The 18,140-nt window shown below is 35.4% G+C and overlaps 1 protein-coding gene across 2 annotated transcripts in view; it reads left to right on the top strand.

Moving 5' to 3' along the window:
* Nucleotides 1-302: 302 nt before the first annotated feature.
* The window catches only part of LOC117180013 (ester hydrolase C11orf54 homolog), a 21,924-nt gene continuing 4,086 nt past the window's right edge, over nt 303-18,140 (top strand). The window contains exons 1-3 of one of the 2 annotated variants that reach the window (XM_033372404.1): nt 303-923; nt 5,215-5,299; nt 9,926-10,024. In XM_033372404.1, coding sequence (XP_033228295.1) covers nt 5,245-5,299; nt 9,926-10,024 — 154 coding nt within the window. In that variant the 5' untranslated portion in view covers nt 303-923; nt 5,215-5,244. Of the gene's footprint in view, nt 2,491-5,214; nt 5,300-9,925; nt 10,025-18,140 lie in introns of both variants that reach the window. The other variant, XM_033372332.1, reaches the window with a different exon arrangement.

Raw genomic sequence — 18,140 nt, 5'->3', positions numbered from 1 at the left:
TATTTATTTAACTTTTATTCTGATTTTCCTACAGATAAGATGTTTTCAAAATTTTCCAACTTTTCTATTACAATTTCAAGTTCTTGCAGTTCGTTCAGAAATTTTTTTATCATTTATACTTGTAAGCTGTTTCGATACAATGAAAAAGTAGCTTTAAATGAACCCAAGAACATTGCAAAATGTTGATTATTTTGAAAGTTATTGACAATTTAAGAAAACATTGAAAGTTACACTGTTTTTGCAATATTTAATTAAAAACTAGATAAATTGGCTTCACCCTGGGCTTATTTGATGCATAATTTCGAAAACAATCAACCTTTTGAAGATAAATTTTTTTCGCTCTGCTATAATTAAGATTAATAGAATTTATTCAGCAATAAAGAAAAGGTGGCCTTAGACTTTTGTACGGCAGTGAATATTATTTAAAATCTAATCTGAAATTTTCAGAAATTTGATTTAGCGATAGTTTATCAAAACTCTTTCAACTTTGTCAACGCTCGGTTTTATGTTGTGTACGACACATAGCATAAAACCGAGCGTCTGCATTATACGATTTTGTTGTTGTTAAAAAAATAAAAAGTGTTAATTTCTAATTTAATGATTATATAATTTTTTAAATTGTTTTAAGGCAGTAATTCAAAACAATATTTAAACAAATTAAGTTACATCAGTAAAGAATAAATCAAAATTTTTTATTTATATACCACTATATACCACTATATACGACTTCTTTCAATGTTGTCTGTCGAAGAAGAAACGTCACGAAAACGTGCAAACGCACGTTTAAGTTGAAACATGCGAAGAATCATGTTCAGTGCATGCTTCTGGTTTATCGACAGAAAGATGAAAATATGTAAAACAGCGTTTTTCCAAAGCTCTGAAGCAACCAAGAGGGGCATTTTTAACATCGTCCTGGAGAGAAGGTAATTTCTTCTCCTTTTAGACGTTCACTTGTGTAAGTTTCCCTTCGTGTACATTGATTTGCAAGAGTTACCGCAATAATGATGATAGTGAATTGTAAGGTGCTTGAACCATTTGGTTTTCTTCATAATTTTTGAAAATTTGTCTAAAATCCACTTCAGCTGCTCCTTTGCACATTCATTGTTTTGAAGATAATCTGGTGTCTAGTGAAATATTTGCATTGAACTGTGTAATAAACTAAAATAAATCAAATATTTCAAAGCCATAAATTGTTTAGGCACTACAGGACAAATGCAGAGTCTGAAAAGACATAATTCTGTCAGCTTCCATCGTGGTAGTTCATCCAACCTCGCGGTTCCTGAATGAATTTGTCTGCGGTATCTACTAACTTGATCATATTCGCAGTTCGGATAAGTCACCTATTTACTTGCCACTGAGTGTTTTCAGATAATAATGATCTTATCATTGGGGGTGTCCCTTAAATAAGTCATATGCATTACATCTAATAGAATTTCTGATACCATTTTTATTTAAATTTCATCTTAAGATGGATTCTATATACGATGTTCTGCATCTACACGATTAACAAAACTTGCGTCTATCCTTAAATGACTATATATTTCCAGAATAATTATTTCTTGGTATTTGCAATAAACCCCAGCAGTACATTTGATACATGCGGATGGCGAAATATTCGTTAACAGCACTGTCCGCTATCACTTGCGACAAGGTTACAGTCATGTAACTACTTTTATAAATGAATCCGGTCTCATGCAGATTCTTATATTCCTCTATAAAGCTTTAAAAAATTCTAAAGATGATTTTAACTTCTCTCTGCCAGAATATGCTCCAATAAGAAATAATTTAGAAGGCTGGTGTTTGATCAATTTTCCGAGTTTGGTCTACTATTGGTTTTGGGCTTTCAGAAAGAGGTACCACGTTACACTGAATTTTTGTCACTATCTCTTTTAACCATCGCAATTATCTGATCGGTTGTGTATTTTCTGCGTTTTAACTAATGACGAGTTGGAGGTTTAACGGTAGTCCATGTGTCTGCTTCAAATTCGACTGTCGAAAAACTGACTGTACTCAAGATGTGGCTTTCTGCAGTTTTTATATCTTCTGGCCAAACGTCCAGTCAAATTCGTGTACTTTTAATAAAGTCAGATGCAGCCGTTAGTCATTACTGGTTGTGCTTAAATTCATGCAGAGATTATTAAGCGGTTCCACCGGCGCGGCGTTTTGAAATAGAAGGCATACTACAATAGGCTTTAAACTGCAGTGCTACAGTACTTAAATATACTAGTCTAACCAAACCACAAAAATACTATCTCTGTGATAACTTCTTCGTTGAAAGACTGCAACTCATACAAAAACGCTCTCTTAAAGACAAAGCGCATGAATTCATCAGAATCGCAAAGGATAGCAGACGATATCTTGCGAAGGGTGCACAAAAAAGTCCAGCTCTCATTTAAAAGCTCAATGTGATCAGCAGCACGTAAAACTTGCAGCCACCCAGTGGGCATCAGTTCATGTTACAAGCACGCTTAGGAAACACCTTCGTTTCATGTGAGTTGACGTCCACAGCCAATCCTTTGGATCTTTTCATATCTTTAAAAGGTCTTCAGGACTTCCTTTAAACGTCCGCAAAAGACTTTTGCAAGCCAACTTTAGGGCTTATGTATCCTTTGGCACGCGTTGACTTTTTACCTAATCATATGCTGGCGAGTGCAAAGCATAGCAATTTTTCCCTGAAATTTTTTTACATGCTTTTTCGAAGTTCTCCATGGCATAAATGAAGTATTGAGGTATTCATAAAAGTCTTTCTGCGACATATAAATTATTTAAATCTATATTTGCTTCAATTTTCACTATTTTAAACATAAAATTTAAAAAAATGGGAAAGCGAAGTAAAAAGTAATGTATAAGATCTTGATAATATTCAAACTCGTCTATGATAGTGTTAGATAAAACATGAAACGAACGTACGACTGGTGCGTTGTCAATTTAAACAATTCAAGTAATTTAACGTCTTTAATGAAAACAACTGTCAATAAGTCGTTCATAAAATGCAAAATTCTTTTTTGAACTTCGATAATATCTAAATACATACGTGGTAACTTATATTTCCATAGAATACACAAACCTTCTTTAGGAACAAGAAACATGCGATGATCAGTAACAAGTTTATAAATATAAACTAAACTAAATCAGCATATTAATCTTTAAGTAAAAACTTTAATATCATTGAAATTAAAACAGACAAATTTAACATAGACTACTAAAAAAGGTCAGTAACTCAAGCACTACATTTTAGAATGTGAATTTGAAAAAACTTAAAGTTACCATAACGATTTAAGCTTGTAAAAAAAATTAAGTGAACTTTTGTTTTACAATTCGCAAAAAAAATAATTATGTAATATGTTTGTTTTAATTATATAAATAGAACACGACAGCCAGATCTGAATTTACAACCGCTAGACAAAAAATGTACGCCTGCTGTGTATGAACTGCACCATGCAAATGGGAAGCCCGGCAGAAGTGGTAGTATCATATGATGTTAATTTTAAATGCTTTTTCTTTAGACCCTTTCATCATAAAATATTTACGAAATGGAAAAGGGGAAAGGGAAAAAACGTAAGGGGGAATGGGAAAAATAGAAAAACGGAGAAGAGAACGGAAAACTTTTGAAAAGGGAAAGGTTAAAAGGGGATTGGAAAAGAATAAAGGGTAAAGGTAAAAGGAAAAAGGGAATAGGGACAAGGGAAAAAGAAAATCAGTAACCGGAAAGGGTGAAAAGGGAAAGAAAAAGGGGGAAATGGGAAAAGGGGAAAAGAGAATAATAAAAGGGAAAAGGAAAGAATAAGAGAAAGAACAAGAGTGAAGGAAAGGGGGCAATGAAAAAAGGGAAAGGCGAAAGGGTAAAAAGGCAAAGGGGAAACGGTACAGGAGAATATCTAAAAGAACAAGGGAAGGGGAAAATGAGAAAAAAAAGAAATAGAAAGAAGAAACGAAAAGGGAAATGGGAAAAAGAGAACAAGGTTGAAGGGAACAGGGAAAAGATAAAAAGGGAGAGCAAAACAGTAAAAAGAAATAAGGGAAAGGAAAGTAAATAACGAGAAATTGAAAAGGGTGAAAAGGGAAAGGGAAAAGTGGAAAATAGAAATAATAAGGCGGAAATCGGGAAAGCAACAAATAAAAGGGGAGAGTAGGAAAGAGAAAAAGGGTCAAGGGAACGTTGAAATATAGAAAGGGGGAAAGGTTAAACTGTAAAAGGAAATAGGAAAAAGGGTGAAAAAGGAAAAGTGAAAAGGAGGGATGTAAATGGTAAAAGGGATTGGGGAATTGGAAAGGAAAATGCAAGGGATATAATGCGAAAGGGGGAAAGGAAGTTAAAAAGGGAAAGGGTGAAGAGGAAAGGGGAAAAAGAAAATAGAGGAACAGCTGAAATGGAGAAAAAGTTGAATGAGGAAGGAGAAAGAACTCGGGTAAAGGAGAATGAGAAGGGGGAAGGAAAATGGAAAAGGGTGAGATACAGAGAGATTTCTGGAACCAGACTCTGTATAGTAGTGTGCTCCAAAATTCCTTTGTCTGCCTTACATGCTTGTTTTCAATGAGCGTAGAACAAAAAGAATAGTATGTATTAATAGCGTAAGGCTATTTTGCCATCGTTGGACTTCCGCACTCGCTTCGCTCGAGCCGCAAGTACACACTCGTCAAAATAGCCTTCCTTACGCCCTTGATACAATGTATTATAATATCTCACGGCTTTGGTAAAATTAATGTTATTATAAAAGTTATGCTTGCAAATATGTAAATAATGGGTCGTTGTGCAAAAAATGTCACAATAGTAAAAAGTTTTACTTTGTGTCAAAGATTGGTAGGTATATGCTTTGCAACAGTTTAATGGAAGGTTATCACACTGGCGGACTTGGCTGATATTTCCTTGAAATTTTCAGCCGAAGTGTCCAAAAATTACAGAATTATAACTTTTTTTTTCAACATGTGACTAAATCTTTATCTAATTACTGTTTTTGAATTTTTTGTTTTTATTTTTAGTGAAATTTATAAATACTTATTTCATAAATCGTTTGTTAAGAGTTTCTGAGAATTTCTAGAGATTTTTCTAGACATTTTTACGTGAGTTTCATCGCTTGTCTCATAACGAATTCTATTGAAACCTTGTTAAAGGCAAATTATTACGAAATACAAAATTCACAATGCTTTTATTTTTTGAAAATCTGTCTAGTATTAATAATTATTATTACATTATTTGTGCTAATTTATAATTAGAGTTCCCCGGATGTTTCGAGCAAAGTAAAGATGAACATCACACGCGTACCTCTATACGTCCCGTGCTTAGAGGAGCTTAAAGCTGGTAAGTACAAATGTTTGGAATATTCTAAAACTTTAAAAATTATATGAAAAATATGTTTTCGAGAGTCGTTTAAATGCCTTTTAAATTTTAAGTAATCTCTTACGAAACCAAGATTTTAAATTACATTTGCATAATTCTGTAAAGTTCGTGGTTTCAAATATCTGTGGATTATGATCTGATTAGGCTACATCATTATCCTATAAAAGAAAATTAAAAATAATAGTTCAACATGTAAAAATACGACAAAAAGGGTTTTCTTTAATAGTTTTTAAGTTACATAAATTGGGAATAAATAAATTGTAGTACCTACTATAAGAAACCATTGTGTGCACAAAACCATATGGTACTATTTGGAACCACAGACTGCAATACGCGGCCTAGCGTTAAAAAATTTTAATATTTACTGTTAGTCGGTTCTAAAAATTGACTGCTAATTGTATTCAAAGTAGTGAAATGAAATAATTTGAGTAGTTGTGATTAAGGGAGTCATCCCGTGTGACGGCCCGTTTTTTTGCCTTTTTTGGGGATATACAACATTTTGGGGATATACAACTCTGAACTTTTTACTATATATTTATTCGCATTTGAATAGTAAATTGTGCAAATTTGAACCAAAAATATTTATTATAATGCGTACGGTGCCACTCCAAAGACACCCTTGTAAAAAAAGTGTGTCCATGACCGAAATGAATCCGGGCGAACGGCTTATTTGAAATATAAAAACCAAACGGCATTTTATTCCGTAAAGCTGTGGCCATCAACTAAACTATAATATTTGGAAAATATTGAAAATTAAGTAATTTACACGGTTTTGAACTTTTTTTCTTCAAATTTCATGATTTTTTTCGATTATTTTCTTACGAAAAAACAAAACGACTTGGACTTTTTTAATTGTCCTAGTTCAGGCGATGCATACATATGTGATGATTCTACCCTACAAGTTTCAAAGTAATCGGTTAAACCGTTTTTGATATATCATGCCGGCCAATTCGAAAAACGTGGTTTCGAGAAAAACGCGTTTGAAAGTTCAACAATGAATTAAACAGTGAAGTATAGCTAGTCGTTCTAACAGCTCTAATTTCTCAATGACTTCGAATATTGGAATATCACTTCACCAGCATATTCTACACATGTTTAGAAATAAATTTAGGCAACAAAAAAAATCGATTTTTTTGACCGGATATACGGGATGATCCCCTTAAGAAAAGTGCTATCAAAGAAAACACGTATAAGTTCAGAAATGGATGCCAGAGGAATGGAATTCAGTTCCAAGAAGACGAAAAGGAAATCGTTTATTTCTGTGTTTGGGCACACTAGTGTAATCTGAAAAGACCAAGAAGTCCGTTTTCATAATTTTAGCGAATCTGAAAAAAATGATGAATGATTGAAATTGATATAAATAAGATAATCAGTTCGAAAGAATCAAAATCTGTAAAAAAAAAGGCAATTAACTATTTTGACAATATTAAGTTCTGTTAATCGTGTTTCTATATTCAGATTGTTATAAAAGTGTAACCTAAGTTTCAACTTGACATGTTTGCACTTTTTCCCTAATCCAGCTTTACAACTTCATACTACATCTTTGACGATACCTTGGGAGCATATGTGTAATCCTCTTATTTCATGAGGTTTATCCCTTAAACGTGAAGTTTGCTTACAAAATACAATTACTTTAACAGAATTTTAATCTTCATCGTCTTTACTGGAAAATATATTTTCATTTAAAATTCTTATAGAAGTTTTTGTGACGTCACAATTTGGAACCTAATACTGAAATATTGGAGAAAGTATTTGGTACACTTCAGTGTGTAGACCATTTTTAAATGAAATAATATTTTAGCAAAACAAAGACAAAGTAACGTTTGTATCTAATCGAATCTAAAGAAAATTTCACAAACTTCATGATGCTGATAACTGTTTCTCAAAATAAATGTTCCTTCTATAGTTTTTTTACACATTCACGTCTCAAATATCATAAAACACTTATGCTCAGATTTTGATTAAATTCACTGGAAAATAAAGTTTAGAATTTTCAATTGATAAACCTGAATATCCTGAAATATTTATTCTACCCATTTAGAGTTATACACTAGAGAATCTAAGCTTTTTTAAATACGTATAATTTGAATTTTAAATTCAGAAAAACTATCGAAATAACATAAATATTTGAAAAATGGTTACCACCATCGTAGACGAGAAACGTTAGTGGGGGCCATTGGACCCCAGTATGGACACAGTGTAACTTTTTGGTACGGTAAAAGAAATTTTCTTTTAAATTAGTTTTTACTTCTATCTGTACAAAATTATGTGTAGAAAGAAAATTTTCAATGAAATATTACATTAAAAATAGTATATTAATATTCTATGTTAATATTGCACACTTGATGAACAGTTCTCTGGATTACGCGGAAGCTGCTCCTTCATGATGTACATTAAATCTAAACCCGACAAATATGGATTAAAATTGATGATTCTTAATGATTCAAAATCTTTTTATATAGAGAATGTGATCCCATATGTCGAAAAATTGCAGCCAGATCTTCACGAATTAGTTCCTGCCTACTACGTTCTACTACGTTCGATGCATGGCACTAATCGAAATAGGACTTGCGATAACTAGTTCACATCAGTGAATTTATTGCGAAAAATACTGAAGGAAAACTCGCTCACAATCTTAGGAACTATGCAGAAGAATAAACGCGAAATTCTGGAATCCTTGAAGAAAGGGGCGGAAATTGGAACGACGCGCTTTGGATATGATCCGGACATGACACTGCTTCCCTACATCCCGAAGAACAAGGTAATTCTTCTTTTGTCATCTTGCATTGTAGATGGGTCCATTAACAGAGAAACAGGAAAACCTTAAACAATAATTTTGTACAATTCGACTAAAGGCGGTACTGATTCATTTGATCAGCTCTGCCACGAGTATTCTGTGGTAATGAAAACTAAGCGATATCCTATGAGGATTTTTCTTCACAATGATGGATCAAGCTGCAATTAATGCAACGATCATATACTTGTGCAACGTGAATAAACCGAAATTAACCCACCGGACTTTCGTGAAAAACTTATCGCTGATACTAATCACTTCCCTTCTCCAACAACGCCTTACGAAGGTTACACTGCGGAAATAGCTCAAGAAATCCATAGCTGCCATTTTACACATTGACCATATTCCAAAAGTCGTACAATACATCGGAAAGAACGAAAAAAGAGATATGCACTGTGCTCGCGAGAAAGCGACCGGAAAACTCGGGTATACTGCGCTTTTTGTCAGCATGCGATCGGTAATGATCACTGGTCGGGTCGCTGCACTAACTGTGTGTCTGCACACGGAAAACATTTATAAATTGAAATCTAAAAAAAGCAATATAGACTATTTCTTTTTACCTTTTTGCACGTTTGCAACAATTGTTTAGTATGTTTAGAACACATAAAATAAAAATAACGCATTTATACTATTAAAGATTATGACTATCACTGTTGACAAGAATAATTTGGCGGGGCGTAGGGCACATCATAAACTTGATAGGGGGCACTGAACCCGAATTTGGGCTCGATGTGTGTACTTTTAGGTTTAAATTGTAGAATGAACTACACACCAAAGTGTATCAAATACAACCTCCTATATCTCGGTAACCATGCAATGCCAATACAAGTGTAGAGGCTTATGGTTTTCCATCTATAATAGGGTCCTATAATAATTAAATTTACTATAGTTTAAAGAAAATTGAAAAACTTTTATTTTGGACAGGGCGCTCATGTGAAATGAAATTCCTTAACTGCATGAAAATCACTTTCGTAAAATTTGCTGTCCCCTTAGAAGTTTTTTTGGGGCGCCAACATTTTATCACTTTTCCTACGAGTGGATACTTAGTATCTCTGCGAAATTGCTTAAAACTGTGAAAAGGTGGCTAGGGTCTAATTTGGACCCTCCGTCCTTCTAAGTATGTGATTTTCCGGCCCTTCTAGTGTTAAAAGTGCCTCAATCTTATGAGTTTTATATTTATGTATGTTTATTTTTAATTATATATATATATATATATATATATGTGTGTGTGGGGGGGGGTATGTATGTATATATAATGTAAACATTATAACAGAATTAAAAAAATCATTACATTAAAAATATTTTATTTATATATTCTGAAGTCTCCATTCCATATCGCTTCACGTTGAGCTTACACTCAGAGAAATGTTTGCTTGAATGAAACAAATATTTTCTTATTCAAACAACATTTATTTGATTGAAACATACTATAGTTTTACTCAAAAAACGAAAAAAAATCATTAGCATCAAATTTCGTCTTTTATACAGGGTCAAATAAATGTTTGTTTGATTCGAACAAACATTTTTCTGAGTGTAAGCGTTGTATAGCCCCACGTCGCATGTAGCCTGCTTGCAGCTCTCCGTCGCATGTAATCAATTTGTACCTTCAGGTTCTACGCTTATACATAGAACTCGGAGCTACACAGTGATCAAACGCGACAGAAAGCTGTAGACCGACCAAAGACGACGTGACGCTGTACGCCCTCTAGATGCAGCGTGAAACGGTAAGAAATGGAGGAGTCGTTCTCTTAGCATCAGATAAATATCTCCAAGAAATAAATATTTTATTTCAGTTCTAAAAGAGGATCTCTCTAAAAACTACGCTGAAGTTTCAGTTGAAGTCGTCGATTGTCCAGACTTGATGAAACTACCCTTTAGTTTAGCAGCTTCTGGTAACTTTTCATTTACAACCTCTTAATATATTATTTAAATTCGCTTTCCTTCCGTCTCCCTTTAACATTCTTCTACTCCCTTTGCACACTAGCTAGGTAACATCATGATCTAGTACACGGAGAAAACGATATCACAAAAATTGCAATATATACCGTAATTCCTGCGCTATATATCGTAATTATTACATTATAATAAAGTAGAGTCGTGATATCGTACATTGCAAGATTTTACATTATATTCTTATTTTATTATATTATATATATACGAGGGTTTTAGTAGTGGTCAAGCAATGTTAGTGCATTATATTATCTTAAAAAGCTCCAGAACCTGCTTGTACGTTATCATATTGCGCTTTATTTTAATACAGAAGTCGTGCAATATCATTGTGCGATATCTTTTTCTCCGTGTAATATTTTCATAACCCGGGAATGAAGCTGATACAAAATATTATTAGTGATACTAACCTTACGTCACAGGCAAGAAATTCTCTTAATAAGAGCATTATTTTTTATATATTGCTAGCAAGGGCGAAGCCTGAGCGATAAAATTACAGTTCCCAACTTTTTTGTAACTGGAGCCCAGTTTCGAAAAAAATAATTTCTCAAAACTGCGGCTATCTTCACTGATTAATTAATATCAGTCACCCGGCGCGTCTCTCCGTCGGCGCTGGCCTAGTAGTAGCCTTTTTTCGCGACTATACTGCGGTGGTGTTTGAACCTTTTGGCTTGACATTCCTTTACATAATAAATAAATTCGAATTATTACTATTATTTATTCAAAATCAATAATCATAAATTAATAATCAATAATTATGCATAATTATTTACTATTATTATTTATTAATAATTCTTATCATGTATGTCATATATTATATTGTAATAGATGATATCAGTTATTCACATGTGTCTTTGATTAATTGTTTTAACCATCTTTATGAAATATTATATAAAATTATTATGTGAGAGAAGTTGTAGGCTCCAGAAGCTACGATCATGGTTCCCTAAAGCAACCGATCCAGATGCAACTGGAACGCGTATGTCATCCACTCCTGCTCCTTCTATCCTAGAAGGTAAGCAAGAGCCTGAAATTTACGCAAGATAATTCGTAAAAGACTATTCCGAAATTTTGTTCAGTTGGCTAAGGAAATTAGGCTTTCATACCTTCAAGGCATCCGATTATGACAACCACAAGATGAACTTTGTAGTCTTGCTACAGCCTGGTAAGTTGGAAAAGAAGAACCTGATATTTCGCCTGTTTTTCTTCCTCCTTTACCGATGATAATACTATCGGCTGGTGCCGAGAATTCAATCACGTAAATTATCTAGGTCTTTAGATCTGAGAGGGCAATACAAGGCTTCGTAGCAATGATACGGTGAGTGATGAAAAACGAGAAATTAAAGTAAATCTTACACTGATCATTCTCTACAACGAACTCTAGTTCCCTCTGAGTATATGGCAAGACGGGAAAACAATAGAAATTCCGATGATAATAATATAACACTTTTAGAGCCGCATAGTGTCTGTCTATATCGCCGAAGCGTGTATACTTTGAACATCCACTGAGAACATGTCCAATTGTTTCTGGCTCTTGCTTGCACGCTCGGAAGTTGGTGTCGCCTACACGTACATTCATTATGCACTTACGGTAAATTTAGTTGTCTATAACAGGTCCGTCCACTCAGCACCGCCACAAAGGCAAATTATAAAATGGAATATGCCATATTGTTTTGCTTTTTTGCTAATTTTATGCTAAAAATAATTTTTTTGCTCTTCAAACTTCCGAGAAAAGGTTGACGGCGCTAGCAGGTCGTTTACTCAGCCCCGCCACCTACGAAAACTGACTAAAAATGATTATATTGCGATAAACGATAAGTGGAGATTTTTTCTATTTTTTTTGCTCTATAATGACATATATTACGTTTCCCAAAAAAACTACCCCTAAGTCATACACAACTCCAAATTAATTACATGCTACTTGAAAATTTCCCTATCATTGTAATTTCTAAAAAAAACTACCACGTTAATATATATACATATATATATGAAAAAAGCGTTACAAATAATCAAACTAAGAAGCAACTGTAAGTTGATATTTTTTTGCTCTTTTTTTGCTCTTTGATAATGTATAGTAAGTTTTCGAAAAACTTTCCCTGAGTCATACATACCCTCCCCTCGTCATAAAAGACGTTTTAAAAGTTGGAAAACCACCTTTAACATTAAAAAAATAACTTAGAACTCAAAATTAATTGCATGATACTTGAAAATCTCCCTCTCTACCCTAGCGGACCGAAGGAACCGAATGGAGCCTCTACAAAGTACCCGTAAAGACACCATTGGGTCCCTATTCGGTTCCTTTTTTAAAAAACTCGAAAAAACAGCGAAATCAACTTTTAAATTGTGGAAATTCGGATTCTACGTTAAAATTCCCTATAGAAGATCTTAGAATAATCGCAATAGTTTCAATCGCATCGCCTGTAAGTAGCAGTCAACAGGCGTTATACGTATTATATTTTTTTAAACTTTTTACCGTTGCAAAAAAAACTATTGCGATTATTCCGTGACCTTTTATAAGGAAAAAAAACTACTCTTCCACGTTAATGTGTGGAGCAGAACATATATATGTAAGAAAAAGCATAAGAAATAATACGAGGGGCAAGTGTGTACATCTAAGAGGTGGTTTTTGGTGAACCTATTATGTATTATCGGAGAGCAAAAAAGAGCAAGAAAATATCATCTAACAGCGCTTTCTAAGTTGTATTATTTTTTATGCTTTTTTCATGCAAATATGTATTCTGCTGCATGCGTTCATGTGGAAGAGTAGTTTTGCGGGAAATTTTAATGAGAGGGCAATTATCAAGTGTCCTGTAATTAATTTAGAATTCTAAATCATTTTCACATTGTTCAAGGTGTTTTCCCAACTATTCAAACGTTTTTGATGGCGGGGGGAGGGTACGTCTGACTTAGGAGTAGTTTTTGGGTAACGTATTATATATTATCGAAGAGCAAAAAAAGAGCCAAAAAATATCAACTTACAGTGTTTTCTGAGTTTTATTATTTGTTATGCTTTTTCCTGCATATATATGTTCTGCTGCACACATTTACGTAGAAGGATAGTTTTTGAGGAAACGATAATGAGGGCGAAATTTTGAAGTGTAATGTAATTAATTTTGAGGTCTAAAGCATGTCTATATTTTTTAAGGTAGTTTTTTAACTTTTAAAACGTTTTTGATTACGAGGGCTATGTATGTATGACGTAGGGGTAGTTTTTTGAAAATGCATTAGATATTATCAGAGAGAGAAAAAAGAACAAAAAATATCGTCTAACAGTGTTTTGTAAGTTTTAATATTTTGTATGCTTCTTTCATACATATATATGTTCTGCTGCATACGCTAGCGTGGAAGGTTAGTCGTAGTTGGTGTTACTAGAAGGGTTGTTTTAGGGAAATTATAAAGAGAGGGAAATTCTAAAGTGCCATGTAATTAATTTGGAGTTCTAAATTATTTTTTGATTTTTCAAGGTGGTTTTACAAAATTTAAAGCGTTTTTGATGACGAGGGGGTGGTATGTATGACGAAGGGGTAGTTTTTGGGTAACGTATTATATATTATCGGAGAGCAAAAAAGTTGTATAAGACTTAGGGGTAGTTTGTTGAGAAAGTTAATGCATGTCATTATAGAGCAAAAAAGCAAAAGAATCTCCACTTATCGTTTATTGCATTATAATTATAATTTTAATTATAATTTCAATATTAATTAAATATTATAATTTTAGTGAGTTTTCGTAGGCGGCGGCGCTGAGTGGACATCCTACTAGCGCAGCCACTCTTTTCTCCGAAGTTTAAAGAGCAAAATAAATTTTTTTAGCATAAAATTAGCAAAAAAAAGCAAAAAATACGGCGTTTTCCATTTTATAAGCTGCCTTTGTGGGGGCGCTAAGTGGACGCACCTATATATAATGTCGTCTTGACAGGTAAAAAGAAATACCTGCGTCTCCGATCTTAATGGAACAGATTTGAGAAACGTGTTTTTGACAGACCCATTGTTAGCTTTTCTCTACGTGTAATGTCGTAAAATTGAAAAAATGGAATCAAATAAGAGACCAAGCTCCTCTGCTCCCCTATCTGCGGCTCCGTAGAGAAACACCGCAACGTTGCTTCAACTCATCGACGTTCCATTTTACTGTACCTTACGTGTAAAGCAGTATAGGCACGACCAAACAATTGGTCGCCTAGATCTTATTTTTCCCAGATAATTCGGAAGCCTACAATTTCAGAAAATTTTGGGATAACTTTTTCCAAGGGCTGTTTTTAACATACACGTTAATGGATTTTCTAGTCTTCTTTGGTGTAGATGGACGCAGACACACTTGTCCAGTCCAAAGCTCATGCCAATGGCTTGAAAGCCGCTATTTACTGCTGCCACAAGGATTGCAAGTTTCTCTTTTGAAAAAGCAAAGAGTTTAAGGTCCTCTATGTATAAAAGGTGGTTGACCTTAAATTCTCTTCTGTTCGTTGAGCCACATAGGTTCTCAGAGCTTTTGCCGCGGACCACAATATATAGAGGCAACAGGGAGATGCAGAAAAGTATCGGACTTGAAGAGTATCCTTGGTAGTACTCCCCTCTTGTATGTAACATAAATTGTAGTTACTTGTCTTTTGTCGGATTTTATGATAAATCTCGTCCGATACAGGAGCATAAACTCTTCTATATATTTCACAATTTTGGGATCTACCTCTAGGCACTCAAGGAGCTTAATAAGTAGCTCATAGTTCGTGCTATGGAATGCCTTTCGGCAGTCTATCCAAGCCGTGGACAGATTGCGTCGATACCTGATGGAATCCTGGGTAATACACCTGTCTAATAACAGGTTCTCTCTACAACCAGCCAGTCCTTTCTTGCATCCGCGTTGTTCAACTATTGCTTTTTTTATTTAGATCTGACAAATCTCCAGTCCTAGCGTTCAGTACCGTGCGTCCTTCAACTTATCACTGCGGGATGGGTTGTTCTCCGTTTAAGCAGGAAGTAAATATACGAGATAGATGTTGGTGCACTAAAGTGAACTTCTTACACCAGAAGTTGTTGATTTTATCTGGCCCTGGTGCTAAAAAGTTTTTAGTTCTAGCGATGACTTTCTTCACTTTATCATCAGTAATTATTTGACACTTCTCTTCAAGATGTTGCAAAAGTTGCCTCTGGCGAAAGCTGCGAAACAGTGAGATATCTGAAGATTTTTGAGAAAATGTCATAACTTTTCGAGGGAACATCTTATTTGTTGTTATGTAGCTAATCACACTGCACATCTGATGCATGCCGTCTAGGCTTTTTGATTTTAAACTGAACCTGTGTAATTCGCTCGCGAGTCTTGCTCAGGCATAGTGAAGTACCATTACTTCTATTTTCTCTAAGTAGGGAGAACGCCTTTTCGTAAACTACATAGTTCAGATTCGAGAGATTACCATCTTCAGGAAGCAAATCAGGGGAGCAGTATTACTTTCAGTTAATTTGTCCATCGTCAGAAAAACTTTTTAGTGGATTTTTGATCTCCTATTTCTCATGTTGGCATTATCGGCTATTTGCAACGGTGGTCTTGCTGGAACGAATGGTATGTTCCCTGAAGAATTTTGCTGTTCTTCTTGATGAAGAGCATATTTCGGGTGAATGTTGACCCAAAATTTATGCAGCCTTTGCACTTATCCTCTTCGCATCGATGAGCTTTCTTGCCAACAGGTAAGGTTGTCTCTCCTGAGTTGATCCGACTATTTAGCACGATGTTCTTGCGTTTGTCCGGGGCCATCGCGTGGCCGTACCCTCGGTTCGGTTCTATTTCTAAATGGACCATGGCTTCCACCCGAGAGAGGCCTATTGTGGGTAGCACTTTGCGATACTGGCGACGTAACCGCATAATTCGTTGCAATGGGAAGCTAGCCCAATGCACCTTGGCTGACTGCAAGAGCCAGAGCTCTCAGGTGATGGGGTCGCTACCCCTACGCCAAAATATTATTATATTGTGAATTAATATTAAAAACGACGCCAAATTATTATATTTATTTTATTGTAACCCTCGAGTTACAAGGGGTGCCTAAAAGTAAGAAAAAAGAGCATCGCCTGTGTGATCCTTCTGGAAAGCAGAATTTGACAGGAGAAACTCTAAAGCGCAAACCTCAGTAACTTCCAACTCGAACACGTTACGTAAAATCGAGAGGAGAGCATTGGAGCAAAAAAATAAAAAGTGCAGCACAGTCGAAAAACAGCAGTCTGGATCTTGTGGCTGAAAAACACAGATCGCAGAGTTTAAAAGGTAGAAGAAGGCTAGATGAAATTTTGATTATCTTTGAGTATCTCCGAGCCTATTATAAATTGTATGGCAAAAGTCCCTTCTTTGAAAAAGATACATTTTGAAATTGCTTCGAGACTAAAGCCACTACTTTAGAAAGAATTATATTCTCCTGTTTATTACTTTTAATTTCTCGAGCGACTACAGAAATAAATCTTTAAATTAGTCAACAGAATCGGAGGCTAAAGTGTATTATCTCACATCATTCACCAGGCTGTGTGCAAGCTGCTTAGAGCTTCAACCCGCTATGCCCGATTGCGAGCCCAACTGCCCAGTGAAGGCTGAGTACAGAGTTAAAATTCTCTGAAAGATAAATAAGTTTGAGTGTCGCCCAAAATCTTTGGAATTACTTGAAACGGATCGTAGACACTCGCCTCTTATTTCGGCCCTCAAAATTGAGGAAGCAAGAATAAAGGCGTCCGACCGTTCTCTTGATTAACTTTCGACCCATGTAGCGTCACCAAACGTGCTAGGTAGCATCCTTAACGCCCATGGATTAGAGCCTGCACGATAGGACGTATGAAAAAAGGACTTAGATAACACAAGCCTGCAAATGATGTGGTCAGTCAGTTGTTGGAAAGTAGAGGGTCATTTCCGATGTATTTGTTTATGAAGAATCCGAATCCGGGGTCAAAATTGGCCCATCAAGTCAGACTTTTAATATATTTGAGGTCATGGATCCAAAAAATCGCGTCTTTAGCTACATTTGAGGTTATCTACAGAAGACACAAAATTTGTAGGGATTTTCTCTTTAGTTGTATCATAGAGTACTGCTTTTTCTCTTCAATTTGAGATTCGCAGAGTTCAATTACCATTTTTCTTTACCAAGCTTCGCCAATTTCAAATTGTACCCATTTCTAAGAGAAAACACCCAGTATTGGGTACATAACCTAAAAAATCTTAAGACTCTAAAGTGATGAGCCAATTCCGACCCCGAATTCGGATTCTACGTAAAAAATTACTTCAGAAATGTCGCTCCACTTTCCAACAAGAAAACCATGTTGGCCTGTGCAATTATAGACTAAATGTTAATGGGCGTATCCCTTTGTTTACCGTAATATGGAATTGCACCTCGATAGTAGGGAAATTTATGGTTATGTTCTACTGACCCACTTATGAAAAACAGACAGGTCTTTCCTGCGAAAAGGACACTGACATATACCGGTGTACATTCGTCGCTTATTCAGACATTGAGTTTCAGCGCAGGTCTCCCGACAATGGGTCGTCCAAAAATGCCGACCACTCTAGAGCTGGGGGAGCCAATGAAGATGGATTCAATGCGATGGATCGACAGCATTTCAGGACCTTTAGGTGGATGCAGCGACTGAATCACCACTTGCTAGAGTGCTACGATGCGAATGTAGCATCTAAACGAGGTTGTATGGTCCGGCTAAATGTTTTTTGGTGCGAGAAACACCCGGAGCTATCGCACTTTTCGCATCAGCGTCTGCGAAACCATGCCGAACTACTCCAAAAATGGGGCTGTGTAAGCGGAATGCCTACTCTAGCACAGCTAGAACAAGCCGACAACAGAGAAAAAAGGTGACACTAAGACCAACCGCGGTTAGGCATCCGATAGAGGAAGAGCGATGCTTTATGACCCGGAGAAACATCAACACCAAGGTTTCACTCAATCCCAAAGATCTGGCGGAAATGGATGACGAGTTTTGTGGACATTTTTCCGAAGAATCCGACCTCAGGGCTATCAATTATTGTATGTATAATGCAGCGAGAGCTTTGGCCGATGCGCACCGTAAAACAAAACCAACGGTTGATCATAAG

This window comes from Belonocnema kinseyi, chromosome 1 (assembly GCF_010883055.1).
Source record: "Belonocnema kinseyi isolate 2016_QV_RU_SX_M_011 chromosome 1, B_treatae_v1, whole genome shotgun sequence".
In the NCBI taxonomy this organism is placed as follows: Eukaryota; Metazoa; Arthropoda; class Insecta; order Hymenoptera; family Cynipidae; genus Belonocnema; species Belonocnema kinseyi.
This window is presented reverse-complemented; position numbering and strand designations above follow the sequence as displayed.